At 34.2% G+C, this 19,350-nt stretch overlaps 1 protein-coding gene across 1 annotated transcript; it reads right to left on the bottom strand.

Annotated features, from left to right (window-relative positions):
* Positions 1 to 52: 52 nt before the first annotated feature.
* LOC114175816 (ABC transporter D family member 1-like) lies at positions 53 to 17,497 on the bottom strand. Its single transcript, XM_028060632.1, has 27 exons — positions 17,183 to 17,497; positions 16,920 to 17,089; positions 16,402 to 16,540; positions 15,148 to 15,427; positions 12,580 to 12,804; positions 11,735 to 11,932; positions 11,132 to 11,586; positions 10,886 to 11,024; positions 10,720 to 10,798; positions 9,133 to 9,371; positions 8,726 to 9,030; positions 8,543 to 8,648; positions 8,287 to 8,442; positions 6,427 to 6,526; positions 6,245 to 6,353; positions 5,806 to 5,896; positions 3,920 to 4,044; positions 3,656 to 3,805; positions 3,491 to 3,563; positions 2,709 to 2,889; positions 2,472 to 2,630; positions 2,198 to 2,356; positions 1,865 to 2,101; positions 1,155 to 1,318; positions 945 to 997; positions 764 to 842; positions 53 to 574 (listed from the first exon to the last, which is right to left on the bottom strand). The coding sequence occupies exons 3-27, from the start codon at positions 16,461 to 16,463 to the stop codon at positions 488 to 490; spliced, it is 4,011 nt and encodes a 1,336-aa protein (XP_027916433.1). The 5' UTR covers positions 16,464 to 16,540; positions 16,920 to 17,089; positions 17,183 to 17,497; the 3' UTR covers positions 53 to 487.
* Between the last annotated feature and the right edge of the window lie 1,853 nt (positions 17,498 to 19,350).

The raw sequence follows: 19,350 nt of genomic DNA, 5'->3' as shown, positions 1-19,350 counted from the left end.
TGCATACAGAGGCATGGGAATAAAGAACATTAGAAAAGAACAGCATAGAAGATTTTGAAGTAGCAAACTAGCCTGAAGAGCTTCTCTTCTTTCCTGCTGTTTTATTGATAAAACAATTTAAATGTTAATCATTACATCCAATGGCTACAACATATGAACCAATATCAACTACCTATATGAAGAAGAGGGGGGAACTGTACATGACTGGTCACTATACACTGCAGAGAGATCATGCAATGGTTGTGTGCTCCAACTTATTACCAATTTTGGCTTTTTTCGGCTGCTTCTTTGTTCGTCTTCCCCCAAGTCTATCGAGTAAACATTGAATCTTGGAGAATATATATGAAAACTCAAAATACAGGTATATAGGATTCACCTTTGTTGGCAAACCTAATCTATATGCTTGCAAACAGCCAGTTTTTCCTAGACTCCACAATATTTTAAATAGTATATACCGAGTCCATGCAGCAACAATGCTATAGTGAAGTCACTGCTTGATCAATCGAAGCTCCCAATTACCTTCACCATCTATCAGCCGCAATTCCACTGAATGGAATGGTATTAAAGCAGGACGCTGAGGGCAGGTACAGAGACAGATATTTAGTTTAAGCTAGTTAACATGTTTTATCTATAACTAAAAAATCAAATAGGTGAGCACTGGGAAGGAAATGAGGCAAGTCCAGAAACACCTATGTGAATTCTCTTAATTCAGTAAATTTAGCTCGACAGTTTTTTTTTCCACACACTTATAGAATCAACTTACTTGTGAGGAAGTAACAACCGTGATTCCCATATCTTTCGCTAGTCCATACAGATGCTCTTCGACATCAACACTAGTTGCACTGCCAACATGATTTTTTTTCAGAATATTAAACAAGATCAACGATGAATAAGAAGTAACAATTTCCCAGAAAAGGAAAGGGGCAAAGGAAAAGCATACATACTTGGTGCACTCGTCAAGGATACCAAATTTGGGCTTGTGAAAGAACAAGCGTGCCTTACAGAACAGAATGCGCAACGTTAATAACTCGAAGAGAATATGGCAAATTATAAAAATGTCTTCCTTCAAGGAATTTAAGTCTTAAAGGACGTCTGCGTGATAATAAATATTTAAAACATTCTGTCTAAAATTACAAGAGATTGGAATCGCATACCATCCCCAATCTTTGTTGTTCTCCAAGAGAAAGAGTGTCTTCCCATTTTAAAGTGGCATCCCAATTGCCTTCCTCCCTTTCTAGAAGATAATTCAATCGGACACACTCTAGTATATATTTTAACCGTGAATCTAACAAAGTTCTGGTGTCAGCATGCTTTTCACCTGAATTAGCAAAACTACAATTATCAGAGCTAAAATAAAAATGCAAAATAAAGAAAATGCACTCTTAAAAACAGTTGGTGAAGAGAACAAAGAAATTTTATTGATCTGTGAAAGGAAACAGTCCCGAGTAATTTCCCCCAAATAAAAGGTAAGCAAAAGAGAGATTTTCAACAATATCAGCTTGACAATCATTTTATAGCACTGCACAACCTTAGAACTTATTCTCAGCTAGTGATGATGATTTTAATGAAAAGTAACAAAGTTGCATTGTTATACACTTTGGCGAGTCGAATACTGAAAGGTGTAAGCAGTAGAGTTAAAAAAATATCCCTATGCATAAGATAAAGCCTTGTTGAGGGCCACTGTTAACATTTCATTTGTATGTTAACATAGTAATAGAAAGAAAGAGTACGACACACTTTAACCATTGAATAGAAAATCAAAGCGGATTTACCAACTTGCTATATAATGTATCGTAAGAAACTTCACTTTTACTGAATGGAATTTTTAAGCCCTGCCGTGTTTCTTGCACCCAAGATAATTTACCTTTTCCATACATTTTCAGTGCTTTAACCTCTGCCTCCTCACGGGAAAGGGGATATATAATTTGATCCCTTAGGGTTCCCAAACATGTATATGGCCGTTGAGGAACATAAAAGATGCCACAACCGGATCCAGTCTCTTGATCCTCAACTTCGGATGGTCTAGAGAGTCTTCCACTGGCTATTGGCCAGAGTCCTCTAAGAACTCTGAAAATGGAACTTTTTCCACTTCCATTCGGACCTTTTAAAAATAAGATACATGTAAGACCAAAATTTAAATAACATTAAAATCCCCTATTTTAAAGGACAAAGCAAATAAAATAAAAACTATACTAACCAGTAACAAGTAGGCTTCTCCCACCCTCAATGTCGCATATTAATTCCCTAGCCAACATCTTTTGAGCAGGGGTTATGATATCAACTTTGGAGAAGGAAATGACATCAGTGGAATGAACATCCCTCACTGGAGGTATAGACCTAAGACTCGTGATATCCTCTGTACGGTAGAAGGTCATTAGCACACATTATGACTATTAAAGAGAGTTACTGCCATAGAAACACAAATATATTATTTGATATAATAGATTGTAAAACTAAAGGATAATTAATACCAGATTGTGCCGCATCCAGAAGTTCTTCAAGCTCAAAAATCCGGTTAATTCCACCAGAGAGCTCTACAAACTTTCTATGCAATTCAAGAATATCACCAAAAGCTAAAAAGCTTTGAGAAACAACAGAAGCCAAAAACCTCAGTGCATGTGCCAGTTCACCTATTTGTATAGTACCGTTTGTGAGATGGGAGAGTAAGAACTATAAAGAGAGTAGATGACTCAATGCAAACATCTTACCCTGGGTGGTTATTGATGCACGGTCTCCCTTGTGTTCCATAGCATATAACAAGCTTAAGCCCCAAGTCACATTATGTGGAAGTTGCTTCGTGATAAAATCATCCAGGATACCGAACAGCCACTTCCTTTTTAAAAGGTACTTGGAATGAGTGAGAAGCTCCCTAAATCTAGACTCGACCATCTGCACAAACATTAAGAACATAATTTACAAATTGGCAATAACCAATGTTTTAATCCTGTTACTGAAACTAAAGTCATCGAGACATTATCATAACATCAAAAGGAGCTAACAGAATAAATTTGATCTCTTCCTGCCAAACTGAATCCCAATTCACACTCCCCTGTATTAGAGCCTAACATCATGTAAAATTTGTTCAAACACATAATCATGTGTATGATTTAGGGTATGCTTAATCAAGAGGTGGGTGATGAGAAAGTGGGATGGAGGCTTTGATTTTTGCTGCTTATGGCTTCGTAAATGGTCATGGTGATTCCCGTCATAATGGTATGGCTGCTGTTTTATGACCAGGTAGTCAGGGTGCTAGTTCCAGAAACAACCACCCCACTCAGAGTGCTAACTCAACTGCCTTTTATTGCTTCCAATAGGGTAAAAATACTTTCAAACAAAGTGTCTAAATTTTGGATAGTGGATTGACACTCTAGTTTCCTCCCACATTGTTATTGTGATAAGCATTTAGTTTCATTGCAACCTTTGCAAGTCATCAAACATGCACACACTTCAAGAAAATAAATTCGATAGCTGCTTGAGTTAGGATGCTCACAGCTTTTTCTCGAGCACCACCTCCAAAGAAAGCAACAGATTCAGCATGAGTACAAAGTCTTTCATGCATGAACCTAGAAAAGGATAAAGAGATACAGATCAGAATAATTCCACAGCACTAGTTGACCAGTACCTGGAATGTTAGTAGACAGTAGTATAAGTTTACCTAAATGTTCCTTCAAGTTGTTGTTCTTGACTTATCAAATCACCAAAATCTGGAGTAACAGTTCTTAGAAATCCCAGACCAAGTAACATGTAAACATAGAGTATGGTAACTCCCCTCCGACCTGTTAACAGCTTCATTCTCCAAGTGAACCTTTACAATAACAAAAGTACTTAGTAATTAAATAAAAATAAAGAGAACGCATAAAATATGTTAATTCATCATGTACTAGTAATATAGTGACTACTTTGCAAATGAAGTACTCACCATAAAATATCCACTGATGGCTTTACCATTCCTGTGACCAGTCCTGACAAGTCTGTTGTTAACTTCTCCAAGTCATGAGTTATCCTTTGATCAGCATCAATATTTTTGCTTGCCGTGTGGAAGACCTACAAAGATACGCCAAGTAATGTGAATTTGGAACCAAGCCCCAGCCATCCGCCATTTGCCAAAATGGCTTTATAGCAAGGTGAATAATATATTTATTATTAAAAATATAATGATAACAACGAATCATATATTTTGTTAGTGAAATTTAAACCTAGACTACATTCTCAAACTAATGACAATTTGGTACGTGACATCAGCAGTATGACCTGGCACATCATCCCTTGGGAATGTCAATTACTTTTTATTAGGGTAAATTAAGCTTTCAGTCCCTAAAATTAGGGAAACTAACAAAAATATCCCCAAAAAGATTTCGTATTAGTTTGTCCTCATAAAATGTAAACATATTTTTGTTGTCCTCATTGTTAACAGCAGTGGACAAAAACATATTCTGGCTAACAGACGCTGCATCTACCACAAGTCCTTCACCGTTCTGTGTGCCAAAATCATTCTCACATTGCCGACTTTCTTCACCACCAACTGTTTTGCAATCCTCGGGCTACTTGCTCTTTCAACTGTCCTGGGAAGTAACATCAAAGGTCCTAGCTCCCATTATTGTTACCCCCTGAGCGAGGTTGGTCACTAACATTCCACCTGGGTAATTGTTACAAGCGGGAAAAGACACTTACAATTAACTGGAAACCATTTCACAGGATCCAATTATGATTGGGTTGCAGTAATACGGCGAGGAGAGTCTTGTCCTTAATGATTCCCAAGTGCACTCCACATGTTGGCTTGGAAGGCATAACAGCCTTTGGCAGTTTTCACAATTCGGGCTATTTCCTCTTTCACCAATGCGAGGTTGGTCACCAATATTCTGCTTGGTTCGTCATTGCAGGCGCATGAAGACACACACTCCTTTGAAAACCATAACCAAGGATCCCATTGTAAAAACCATACCACACATGTTGCCTTCGAAGGCATAACAGCATGCGGCACAGCTGGGAGATCCTTGGAAAAGAATCTGGCCCCAACGAGCTTGCAGTTGCAATTTATGGGAGAATTTGGTGCCAGCCAGTTCAAATGTGGCTTTCCATCGGCAGGGAATGGGACCAGAGTTCAAATCAGAGTCAGAGAACAGTGCTCTAGCCAGATGCCAGCGTCAAGACTGTGGCAATGACAGGCGGATTCTAACCAAAGGCCTTGCTAGTTGCAATGACCGAGGAATTATATGTGCAAGTAAAGAGGTGAAAGTTGAAAGGGATAGAGATGGCAAGAGTGAGAGTCCGTTTTCCGGTCAACCATCATAAACAATGAAGACCACAAAATATATTTATGTTATTGGAACTAAACTAATACGAATTTAATTTATGATTTTTATTAAATTCCCTATTTTACCCTTTTATTATCCCACATTTCATGAGAATGTGATTTCTGGTTAAATCTAGTTACCCACCCCCATCCAGCCACTAATACTCGTCCTATAAGCCTTTTCACCTAAGAAAGTTGCCAACTTGCCATGTTTGTATCAGAAGGTAAATGTTGCTATTAACTCAATTGTTAAAGACAACGTGCAACTATGAAGACGTCAAGGAACAAAATGGAAAATTATGTTAAATTTGAAGGGAAATAGTAGAATGTAATGATAGCCATGAGATTTGAGACGCGAAATTATTTCAATAAAAGTTTCTAGATATAACAGAAAGAATTTGTGACATTGATTAATCAGAAAGTACTATTTATTCAAACATAGATATAGACACAAACAATCTTACAGTCTTCAGAAAGTTAAATTAATGAAGCTGAGAAATGAATGAATTTACCTTGTAAAATCCATTGTTTCTTAAGTAGTTCTGGAGTAGATGTTGTGTCAAACAAATCCGTCCACCAAGAGCAAGCCTCGCAGTCAAGTGTCTGTAGAATAAGCACAGACATATTAAATTTACTTTCTAAAAAACTCTTTTTAGGTCAACCTAAACAACCTTTTCCCCCATTTCAATGCCTCCAACTATCTATGCAACTATACAATATTTTCCATTTTTTTAGGTGCTATCGATAATATACAAATAATAGAATATAGAAATCCATGGTAAATGGTAATGCATCAACAATTATTGAGATATCCATTCCAGTAATAAAATACCTAGTTTCAAACCCCACCCTCCTAAAAAAGTATTAATTCATGGTACGAACAATTTAAACAGAAGTCCTTATACGATGGACTTTAGCAAAGTTGTTTCTTGTAATGTGAATGTTAAATACCTTATAGAAGGCGCAATGAAAGAAGATGCAGCACTTTGGAGAACACTTGTACCAATTAATCGAATAAAGGAAATTTTATCCTGCTCCAAAACAAGCTTCACAGTGGTACCTGAGAACACAAATACCCAGGGACATTATACATATGATCTCTCAACAATGAAAAGTCAGAGATAGCAAAATACCATTCAGTGATGCAATACGATCTGACACCAATGTCCTTGAAACAACAAGAAAAACAACAGCAAGTAGTCGTGCTCCTTGTTTATCAAATATGGTGGGCACCTGAAAGCATGCGATAAATGATTAACCAATGCGCAAAATACATCCTTTTAGAAGGATGTTTGCTCACAGTAAATCATCAAGGAGATAGTGCACACACAAATTACTCTTTAGTTTCATTTTTTTCACCATGTTAAACACTTGACTCTAAATGCATCACTGATGTACTAGCCACCATCATTTTCACAGTAAGTCATCAATAAAATAGCAACAAATGACCATAATCAATTTGGGAGAGTTATAATGCAAAATGTGGTGATCAAAGGTTGAAAGTTCATATTCTTCTATATTGATAAACAATATGTTGGACAGTAACACTCCTCTAATTACACACAAGCAACACTGTAATTAAGCAGCTATTCTTTCAAATATCAGTTATTAGTTTCCAATCAACAATAGTTGATCTACAGGACATACACGAACACATAATTCACAGTGCCATTCAACTACTTCAGGGTTTCGGACAGGGAAAAATGAAAAGTGAACCAAAGCCAACATGTATTACTAGATTGAGCAAGACATTGCAATGCCCAAACCTTATACTTTCATTTATACTTATGATTAGATTTATACTAGTGTTATAAAAACAAGCCAGAGTAGGAATGGTTATGGGATGGAGAGGATGCCAGTTTAAGTATCCCTATTCCTATTCCCGGTGCCTAACGAGAATGAAATTTGTACTTCATCTCATCCTAACGGGTATACTTATACTCGCACCTATACTCATTAAAAAAAAAGCAAAAAGAAACATAATTATCTTTTCTTGAATGTGAAATATACATACCCATGCATGAACCTAATTTAAAAAATCAGGTATTACTCATGTTCATTCATACCATGTCCAATTAATCTGGGTATTACCCATTGACATCGGGACAGGTCACGGCAATACCCACGAATACCTGTTTATACCGGTTTAATTGTCATCCCTAGGCCCAATCACATTGGGCTCTTGTATAAGGGTGTTTTTGTTATGGACCTCCACTGAAAAGCTTAATAGGCTTTTGGATTGGAAGAGTTCATCTTTAACAAAAATACTTCGATAATCAAAGTGAGATCTGTAGCCCCCTATACAATTAATAGAATAAATTTGCTGTCTGTGAATTAGAAGCTAATCATCCCCCCTTTACAGTATTGAAGCTATTTTTTAACAACAATTATGTATTCAGTTTTCTGGAATTTTAAACAGTTCTATTACTTTGTATCAAAGCCAATTACATCTTCCAAGCCTGCATGTCCCACCATCATTGTCCTGAACCTTAAAGATCATTCAACTTTAGCAAGTCAGCCTGATCTTAAGATAACTCAGATTCATTCGATCTTATTACCATTCTTAGTCAAACGAAAGACTTGCCTATAACTAAATTGATTGATTAGACATCCTGATTTTTCATAACTTTACTAGCCAAGTTATATAATCGAAAGAATTGTAATTTGCATCCATTTTGCAACTAATAAAAGTCTAAAAATAAACTGCAAGTAAGCCAACCTACGTAACAATGTCACCATCAATCAGTAACACACTAGAAATGCAGGTTGTAGAAATTTAGAACTTGATTACATTAAATTGACTGAAAAGATAAGAGCAATAGATACTTAGACTAATAAATGTATCATTAACAGAGTAATATCAACACTAATTAATAAATGACATATCCAAAAGCATATACAATTAACCAATTAGTCAATATGATGGTAAAGTGTTACAAAAGAAATATATAAAGTCAAAATTTTACAACTGCATATCTGCTCAAGATACTTACCAATACTTTGCACATGGCAGCTACTCTCATTGGCAGTGCCCTTGAATTACCACAAAGTTGGGGAACAACAGATGAAGTGGTATGTTTCGTAGATGGAGATGATGCTATTACTTCTGTAATATATGATTGTGCCTTTGAATTCGAGAATGCAGAATCCTAGGCATAGGGAAAAAACGAAAAATAAATAAAAATTAAAGATAATGAACCATGAAGATACCAGAAAATACCAAAAAACAAGAATCATAAAAATCTAAACCTTTTTATTCATGGCAAATGCTCTTTGAACTGTCTTGGCATCACTCTGTCTTTTTGTCTCTAATGCCTCCATTGTATTATTTTGTAATTCAGTAGAAGAGTCCTCACTGCAGTTAAATTTGAATCTTCTAATTAATAACAGTGTCAAAGGAAAACCCTAATAAGCGCACAGTCAATTTCCAACCTTCTATGATGAACACTCCAGCCTCCCTCACCATCTAAGGACAAAACCACATCATGGAATGCAACTAATGCTGGACGATGAGATATGGTAATACATGATGTACCCATAGCCAGAACTTTAGCACAAAATCGTTCTTCCATATCAGTTGTGACAGCACTTGTGCACTCATCAAGAATGGCAAATTTAGGCTTATGGTAGAAAAGTCTAGCCATGCCTAACCTTTGTTGCTCACCCAATGAAAGTTCATCACCCCAGTTTACCTCTTTTTCAGGCGGATACCGATCCAGTAGATACTCAAGGTCAACCTTGAATACATGTAAAAGCATTTCAAATGAATAATAATTATTAAAATGACATAAATATCATTAATGTGGCATTGCGAGGATGTAAGAGTATATGAATTTCACATTTTTCAATAGCTCCACCATCCCACCATTTGTAAGTGGTTCAACCTCTTGATCGGCAGTAAGAGGGTAAATTAACTGATCACGTAGTGTTCCTACAGCAGTATATGGTCTTTGTGGCACATAAAAGATTTCTTTATTAAGATCAGATCCTACTCCTGGTTTCACTATATGTCCAGATACCAAGGGCCAAAGACCTCCTAAAACCCGAAATAATGAGCTCTTTCCACTTCCATTTGGACCTTCAGCAAAATAATTGTAAATGCGTGTCAATAACAATTAACCATTTGAAATCTTATTTTCAAATCCAAGTATACAAGTGAAACATGATACTTTCAGATTGTCAAAGGCTAAACAGACAAGCATCAAATCAATTATGGTTTTATTTGACTCCAAAATATATAATTTTCCATCCACCTCAAATCTTGAACAGTGAAACTATTTACTATCTTTGGGTTAGTTTATATTTTTTTTTTCTTGAACAGAAGGACTGAGCTAGTCCACGCATTAGAAGTGGTAATTTGCTCAAACTGTGCAACAAAACATTGTTAGAGAGGCATAAGTGGTTCAACAATATTGGCACAAGATGCATGAAGGGAATTGACATTTGAAAACAGGTGCATAGTATCAGTGGGCAGAGCTACAAGTGCACTATCAATTACATTACAATTAATATTATTAACTTTTATTTGATTGATGCGTATAAAATCAATCATCAATGCAAATCCTTTTACTAAAAACTAAAACTAAAGCAGACACCTTAATTAAATCAGTTGATAATCAAAGTGGTAAATAATATATCTGCCAGTTTACAATTAATCTTAGCTTCAAATCCGTCAGTTGTATGGCCTTGTTTGATTTTTAAATTCAAAACTAACAGTCCTAAAATAACAAAAATAACCCAAAAGACTACAGTTAAAATATTCAGCAATCTAGAAATGATCAACAGTGGTGGTAACCTCTATGAAGCTGCTAACGAAAAGTAACAAGTACCACAAGGCAGTGGCTGAAGTGAATTTCCAGGAGAATGCACAAGGTAAAAGTGGGTAATAGATGATAACAGGTAAAAATCATGTTCGTGGGTTATACTCTCAGGACAACATTACAACCAGCAACTACCAAGCCTTATCCCAATAAAAGGGAATACTAAGTTTTTGTTTCCAAGTAGTCTACATTTAACAAGATTTTACAATGGCACCCACATAAATTGCATGAAACACTGTTGAGAAACAATATACATTGAATATAATGTATCTCTGATGCAGAACCTGGTTGGATGCAGTAATCTAGGTGCTTGCCAAAAAAAAGAAAGGAAGCAAGCTAAAAGCTTCATCTACATTAAATTCCGTGCCAATAGTGCACAACCCTTGCCATATTTCAGGTCACGTGGATACTATAAATGCGTGTTTAAAAATTAAGCCCCAGAAATGCATGAATAATTAACCCTCACCCACCAAATAAGATATGTAAGAGAATGATTATTGCAACAAAAGAAAAGAAGGGATAATGACGTAACATCAATTGACAAAGTTTATTCAACCACCCAAAAAATGTAAAATCAGAAACACCCACCAAGCAGAGAGTTCATACCTGTAATCAAAAGATTTGATCCTGGCTCAACCTTAAGAGTTAGATTATCCACTAATACATTACCATTGGGGGTCACAACCTGAAGTTTGGGAGCATCATCACGATCAAGATATGAAAAACATAAAGAGAAGTAAAAGTTATAAATAGTTCAGCAGAGTTCACTAGCCTTGACACCATAAAATCCAACGTAGTTAGCTTCACTAATGCAATTTCTACTTCCTTGTCTTTGCAGTGAAAAGTTCTCATTCTCCAGGCTTAACTCTCTTGATATGGCCATTAACTCATGAATACGATCAGCATAACCACTGTAAAACATACAAATAACTGGAGTATATATACAAACAAAATGAACCCTAGAAAGGCATGTCCTCTAATATCAACTTCTAAGGGATATATGACCAATAAAATATACCTGAGTCGGTTGAGCCGTCTTGCACTAATGGAAAGAGTTCCTAGAGATTGAAAAAGGGAAATAATGACACTAGTATGATATCTTAGATTGCTTAGCATCTCTGCACGCCCTAAAGTTGAACTGTCAGGCCTTAGATGGCCAGAAAAGAAAGGTTCAATAATCAAAATAACAGCAACAGTAGCACCAAGGTACTTCAATAAAAAATCCTGAATCATGCCAAACCACCAATGGTCATGTTGCACTCTCTTAATGTGTCTAAATAAGGACCTAAACTTCTGCTGAATATGCGCTTCTTCTCTCCTCTCTCCACCATAAAATGCTATACTTTCTGAGTGAGTCCTTAACCGTGAATGAAGCTGCCGATACTCTCCTTCCAATTCCTGCTCTCTGGACATAAGTTTACCAAAAGAAGGAGAAAAGTTTCTGATTGTGGCCCCAGCTCCAAGTACATAGGCCTGCAGAGGAAACAAAATTTATTGAAAACACAACCACAGACTTAACATTACATCAAATAGGTTCCTGCCATCAGAAACTCAACAAAAAATTATAAACCATAGCAGCATATGGGAAATCTGTGAAACAGTACACTTTAGCTAGATTTACCAATATCCAGAAGATATATTTAGGGCTTGCGTATGAACAAAGCCGCCAAGAGTATAGCAGTCCATCAGTCACCGCAGTTAGGTCATCTTGTATAATCTCACTTAACTCTGAACAGAACCTTGGAACATCACTTGCAATTCTTTGCTCTGGATTAGTTATTCGACCATCAACATGTGATATTTTGTAATACACCATGTTCTGAAATAAAAGTATATTTAAACAGAAGGTTCACACAAAAACTAAGTAGAACAATATAACAGTGTCATTCAGGAGGCATGGCAATTACCAAAAATATATTGAATTGTGCACGGGATGGTTATTAACATACTTGCAATTAAAAAAGTATTTGATTCCGGATATATCAAACAATTGATGAAAGCAACAATGGGGTTAGCTTAATACTTTTTCTTTTACGACTTCTGAGTTAACTTGCACATAATACAAGATGCGGAAAACAATCTGAGTGCTATAGTCAGGACATGTCTGAGATCCAACAGCAATGCCCAAACCAAGAACAACTGAACAGAAGGCCCCTTTTCCCGTTTTCTTAATTAATTTTCCAAAGCCTTGTACCCAGCAGGTTAAAAGTTTATAACATTTATTGTCCTCTTTAAGCAGTATATGGAATTAAGGACACAACAGAACTCAAGGCTGACAGGAAAATTCTGGAAGCAGTACACTTCCATATATTTAGAATAAAGAGGAAAAAGAGGACCAGAGTTACAAACAGGTTAAAACTACTAAGAAAAATGGAAGCAAGACAGGAGCAATGCACAAATAGATTGCAAGCTCAATACAGACAATCAAATACAGATAGTTTCTACATACAATCCAACAACATCTACCTTAAAGTAGTGAGAATGGATAAGTGTCGTCAATATTTTCCTGAAGTGCAGACTCAAAGTCCCAGTAATGTACTTTGATGTAGACTGCATAGTTGATGAGAGGAAACACAAAACAATATTCTCTGTAATTAGCCGCAAAAACATTGGCACACGTCGAAGAAAGGCGGCACGAAATAGGAAGCCCTGTACTTTTGCTAGCCTGTTGCTTAAAGTGGTTCGCAGCACCTGCAAATAAAATTCAAATGTTGTCAGCTAAAAATTGTTATTATTTATTTCTGGTGACTCAACCAACACATTTGCTAATCTGACATTCAATGGTTTGTTTTCATACAAACTTGAACAGTCTATTGTACTTTCCATATTCAAATAAAAGATTCCATCCCATTTTTCTCAAGTTAATGTCACAGTCTACTGTGTTTATAAGCTGACACTCCTTCAGGCATGCAAGCACAAGTTACATTCTTATGCAATTATCTTAGTAGACTTGAATAAGCATGAACAATAAAAAAGTCAAATTGTATTTAAGAACAGAACCAAGACCGCATCTTTAGTTATAGTCACATGATTAATTATTTACATGTATGATATTTTACCTTCTAAAGCGCACAGAAACCAGAGGGATTTGAGAGGTAACTGTAGTTTTTGGTGAATTGAAACAGTTTCAATCTAAGTAATAATCATGGTGAGAGAATCCAAGACAATTATAAAACTAGAAGAGAGTGATTCAAAACATTACATCTTTCTATAACAGAACTATCAAGTAACAAAGATACCAAAAGGCAATTAGCCAGGCAAAAGGCCAAAGCTTTTGGAATTAATCTTTGTGCACCAAAACAGCAAATACATTATTACAAACTTGCCCTAAAAAGAGAGAAATGAACAGAAACTTAAACCCAATGAAATATTAAAGAAAAAATGGAGAAGTTTTAGTGATTAAGCAACAAATGACGAAAAGATGGAAGAGTTATTCTCGAATTGAATGAGGCTTGGCATTCTTAGAGGAAGTATTGAAGATGGCCTTTAATAAAGCAATTCAACCAAATAATATACTATCAAATAAAGTTTAGAACTGTTGTTTTAATTTCATTTTATTTTCTGGTTTAAAATTGTTTAGGGTAGAAACTTGCCTTATGAGAATGAACACTTAACACCTATTTACAAGAACAAATTAGAAAACCATATGATTGATAATGATCATATTTTGTAAAGAAAAAATAATTATTTCACATTAATGCATAACAAAATGAGTAGATGATTACCACAATCTGCTAAAAGATACTTGTGATCATAGCTAAAAAAACAAAATTCCATACCTTTCCCTCCCCCGTACTACAACATACTCTTTCCCATATAAATATCCCAAAATGACATCCTAGTATATCTTATAATTTATATTGAAACGGTTATTCTAAATTTTTGTGAAAAAAGAAGGATCATATTTTGTATGGTTGTCATATCTAAGGTAAGTTGTATTTCAACATATCAACCAGTAAAACTTTAAAAAGAAAAAAAAAACAGAGGATACTCAATGGATATGTACTGCACGCTGAACACGTACCAGATATGCACACAACACTAGTATTTCACCAATTTTGGAGTATTTGGGCTTCACAGTTTGGTTATTGTTTGTAGCATTCTTTATATACCTTCTCTTGATAAAGATTATTTAGATATTTCAAAAAAAAATATAACCCTCAGCATTCCAATTAATTCTTTTTCAATATCGAAAATATAGAGAGCACTTTCCTGTACCCTTTTATGGATTACACCTTCAGTAATTTATATGAACCAACAAGATTCCCCCATCCCCTCATAAGTGGAGAAGAAAAACCTAGATAAATCTGTAATTGTCTTTGTCAATTCATAAGCATATTGTCTGTTATCTTGTCTTTGTTGTAAATAAGGGATTATTAGGATTAAAATATCCCTAGAACCAACACGTTCATTTGAGCAGATGTTATTTCCTTTTTTAAGAGAATGTGATTGTCACAAATAGAGGAGTTGACAATGTAATTATAGTGATTGTAATTAATATAATATTTATTTTCTCCCTCTTATTATTCAAGTGTCTTCATAAGATTTCAAAGCAATGTCTTTATGCCGGTGTATGTTAGAATAGGTTTCTTAGTTAGATTTTTAGTTTTAAACTAACAATTTAAATAAGAAAATCATCACATCAAATCATATAATGAAACAGACAAAATAAACAACATTTTCAACTGCAGTCACAATTCCATTATATGCAGAGCACACAAGAGTTCAATCCCTCCTGATGATGCATTCCAGCAGAAGAACCGTATCTGCTGATTAAAGGTATGAACCGCATGAAACTTCATATCAGTCCAAAAAATGAATGATAAGTTGAACCAAAAATTATTTTGATTAATAAGTTTCCTATACGTAGTGGGTAGACATGACATGTTCATAATGATGTCTCCCAAAGTCGGGCATTTAATGTCAAAGATAAGTTGTCAGAACAAAATATCACAACAAATACATCATGCCTTTTTACATTGAAATCTTAAAAATAATCACAAAGCATAATTATCTACAACAAAATAGACTTACCACTATACAAACTAAAGCTAAAAGGTTCTTTGCACCTAATTGGCCCATCTCAGACAGAAGAATTGCAGCAAGCACTTGAAGTGACTTCAACCCTCCTTTTTTCTGTTTAACTTTCGGTGCAGAAGTTCTTTCCATAACCTCCTCCTTTGGGAGTTCTCTATCATTACTTTGCTCATCAGAATCGCTTAATAAATCATGTCTATTAACTCTAATCCTTGATTGCACATATGCTGCAGTTCCACCAGCAACTAATATACCAGTTGCAAGTAGCAGAGTTTTTCTGTTGTAATGCACAAGGAAAACAAATCAACTTACATGCAAAACTTGTTCAACATTGTAATGATTAATACCACTCAACAAACAAAATAGTATATAAATGCTACTACTAATATGAAGATGCAAGGCTGTGATCGAGGAGGAAAAATACTAATCTATCAGATAAGACTATGACAGCAATGTTAGCCTCATGGAGCAGAAACCTCAGAGAAATAAATTATAAATGATAAGATCAATAAAGAATGAAGAAATTTCTTACCAATTGTTCTATCAAGATAAGTTTTGTTGTTTTCCCGGTCCCTGTTAATTCTAATGATAGTCTTTAAGCATATTTTCACGTGGAAAATAATGCCCAAAGAGTGTAAGTTTCAGGGCAACCATTTTGCTTACAATAAAATTCATGGTAATTACCAATTTATACTTAATAGTACATGTTTCTAAGGATTTAAACCCGTGTTGAATTAGAAGTCTTGAGATTCAACCATAGGGACTTTTGTGTAGCACAACCATTGTCTAGTCCTATTTAGTTTTTGGCATTGTTGCAAAGATTTTAAATTACAGTCGCAATCAATTACAATTTTGGAAAAACCTTTATATTTCAGAAAATTGTAGATAAATGCAGGCAATGTAGAAGCAACTAGGATCATAATGTGGCTACCAAAAAAATAAATAAACTTTGACGTTACTACTTCAATTTACAGTTTCAGACCTGACTGTAAAACCTCAGCAATTACTTAATGGGTCATAATTCTGAGCTTTGAGCGTTATGTATTCTATTTCTGATTATGAGAATGTGATCGAATATTCTCATTGAGCGTAAAACAAAGTTTAGTTTTTGATAGAGTAAATAAAAATAGCTGATAAAAGGATAAACTTGATGCAGCAGCTCGATGGGCAAACAAATTAAGCTGCAAGTCAACGTCAACGCAGATTGAATTTACTCGTCACCAAGAACATTCAAAAAAAAAGGTAACATACCTCCTCGAAGCCAGAAAACCCTGGCCATGCCGGGTTAGTTGGAAGAGTTGAAGGGAAGACATGGCCAAAGATCAACTTCTCTTTTACCAACAAATAAACTCGTCACAATAGCTCTTCGAACCTTCGGGAGCAACAAAATCTAGCCAAAATTAAAATTCACATAAAAAAAAAAAAACAAAAAAAAAGGACAGATCAGTAGGCAGAACTGTGGGAAATTTCAATCTCAACGCCTATTGGCATGCTTTAGATGCACCATACTCAGTGGGCAAGGTGCTTCAGTTCAAGATACCAAATAATGACCTCATCACATCAAGAGCCATGATGACTAAATAACAACAACCATACCAAATTTCTTCTATTTAAATCAGATTTAAGTGTAATTAAACTAAACAAAATACACGCCAACAAGTTTTCTTGCAGTAAAAACATCACATACATTTTTTTATAATAAAATATAAAACTCTCCATTTGTCCGCAGTAGTAGATCCAAAGGTGTAAAATCCCTAACAGAAGCTAACCTCCAAGGTCGAAAACGTTAACCATGCTCCTCCTATCCAACGCGCCGAAAGCTTCGAAATAGAAAATATTCGCTGCAAAACAGAACATTATAGTTCAACAACAGCAAGCATGTTCGATTGTTGGTGAAAGTGCTTTCTCTGCGGCGATCAGAATAACGTATCCGATTCTGCTGTAACATGAATAAAAACCGCAAAAGCTAATCCCAAGTCTTACTAAATAGAGAAATTGGTTCTCACAGAAATGGAATAGAAACGAAACAAACCTAATATACAAATGATTGAAAATGAATCCTCATTCGGTGGCTGAAGGTGGGAACGAACGCAAAGGTATTGAATATAGAAGAAGGTTTTAAGAGGCACGCGTTGGGTTGCGCCAATTGAATATATGGTATATCTGGTGTGGTCAATTATAAAATACTTAACACCTAACCGAAGAGAAGAAGACAAGACAAGGAGTTGATGAGATATGTGAGATAGTTTGAGAGCTTATAGTGTGGAACGCAGCACACGAACGTGTTCCACACGGGTAGTCTTCTTCTCTACCATGGCCTCTCACAAATCGGGTCGGGTTCGATTTCACCTTTGGCTACTAAGCTCGTACGTACTTCCTCACAATTTTATTAAGAAGAAATTACACAGAGACACACTCGCGCGCGTGTGTTTTCACTCTAATCAAATTAATGAAATTTAATTGATTTTCATATATATTTTTAAAGAAAAATAATAATTTCTTTATCAATTTAAAATGCATTCTAAAAAATTTGAATAATTTCTTTTAAATTAATACTAATTTATAAAAAATTCGTTTGTTACCTTTTAGATATATTTATTATAAATGTTAACTTAATTTATGTAAATTGTTTTAAAATAATTGACTTAACATTTTTTTTGCTGTTTTAGTAATTGTAATAACACTATCTTAGCATATGAATAAGGTGCGACGCCAAGCAGATAATACGGTCTTCTAGATTCCAGTAGAAATGCATCCAAAATTTCTTTTATACATATATGATGATGATGATGATTAGGGTCCTTACAATTTAAATCTACTGTTTATTTTTATACCATTATATAACCAAATTAATTATCTTCGTCATATTAATCATATTTTAACACTTTTGTTTAGATTATATATTTTCAGTTTCGTAAGTTTTTTAGTTAACTAAGTTCATTTATTTTGAAATTAGTAAATTATAGTCCTTTTTATCCAAATGTATATTGTATATTTTGATAGGTTTAATTAAATAATTTTAATTTTACAAGTTATAATTTAGTGGGAATTTAACCAAAAAAAACGGAAGGATTTTGTAGATGTGAATTTATGGGTTACATTTTCAGAAGTCGAAATTAAGGTTTAAAATCAAAAGATTTGACATTTTCATTTGAGGTACCTTTAATCTTTTGGTAGTTAGTTGATTTAAAGTGAATAAATGCTTAGAATAATATAATTAATTCATTTTGTAATTATTTTAGGTAGAAAGTGGGAATTTGGAAGCCATAAAAAAAGGAAAAAAAAACTAAAAGGGACATTTTTTCTTTATATAAATTTTTTTAAAAAATGAACTAAAAACTCAAAAACACTATAAATATACAATATCTTAATTAAAATAAAAAACAAAGTTATACCATTCCAACTTGTTTTCATATTATTACTTATATTTCTTATATTTATAACTATTCAAATCGCTATAATTATATATATATATATATATATATATATATATATATATATATAGTTTTGAATATCTTATTGTAATTGATAGAGATCTTTGTTTAAAAAAATAAATAAATAAGAGTTTAAATTTTTTAAATTAAATATATAATTTTAAATTTAAATCATGTGATTATTCATTTTTAAATTTCATTATCTTTTTATAATGTATATTTTTAATATCTGTTTAATTTCTTTCTAACATTTTTGAAGTTGATTCTCGTATTTATGGGTGAGACGTTTATGAGGTGAATTTTGATCGATCAAAGTAATTTTCTTTTCCAAATTTCAATCTTTCTCTTTTCTATTAGGTTTTGCATGTGTAAGATTTTAACTTATTAACATTTGTTAGTCTAAATCTACACTAGTATGTTTGGTATGTGATTCATGCAACTTAGCAACAATTTTGAAGTTTTCTAGCTTTTCTAAAATCATGAAACAATTCTTTAAAGAACATAAAAAATAGTGTAAAAGAAGTCATATTTTCTAGCTTTTCTAAAATCATGAACCAATTCTTTAAAGAACGTAAAAAATAGTGTAAAAGAAGTCATACTAGTTTACTCAAAGAGTTATCCTAGTTTAAATCTCATGAAATGAGGAATTAAGTGATAGTTTATTACACATTTGAAATGCAATGATTTTTTTGTTTTTTTAAATGCACCGTCCATGAAGTTGATGATTGTAATTTTGATGTGCTTAAAGGATTCAAATATCATGACA

The sequence above is a fragment of the Vigna unguiculata genome, chromosome 3 (assembly GCF_004118075.2).
Source record: "Vigna unguiculata cultivar IT97K-499-35 chromosome 3, ASM411807v1, whole genome shotgun sequence".
In the NCBI taxonomy this organism is placed as follows: Eukaryota; Viridiplantae; Streptophyta; class Magnoliopsida; order Fabales; family Fabaceae; genus Vigna; species Vigna unguiculata.
The sequence above is the reverse complement of the archived record's forward strand: the minus strand, read 5'-3'. Positions and strand labels throughout refer to the sequence as shown.

Bases quoted from the DNA above. Each gene is read 5' to 3' on its own strand.
- LOC114175816 (XM_028060632.1), bottom strand. From the start codon at position 16,463: ATGTCTTCCCTTCAACTCTTCCAACTAACCCGGCATGGCCAGGGTTTT. The intron at 2,631-2,708 runs GTAAGATGTTTG...CTATACAAATAG, and splicing joins TGCATCAATAACCACCCAGG to GTGAACTGGCACATGCACTG. The intron at 2,357-2,471 runs GTATTAATTATC...TCTACCGTACAG, and splicing joins TCTGGATGCGGCACAATCTG to AGGATATCACGAGTCTTAGG.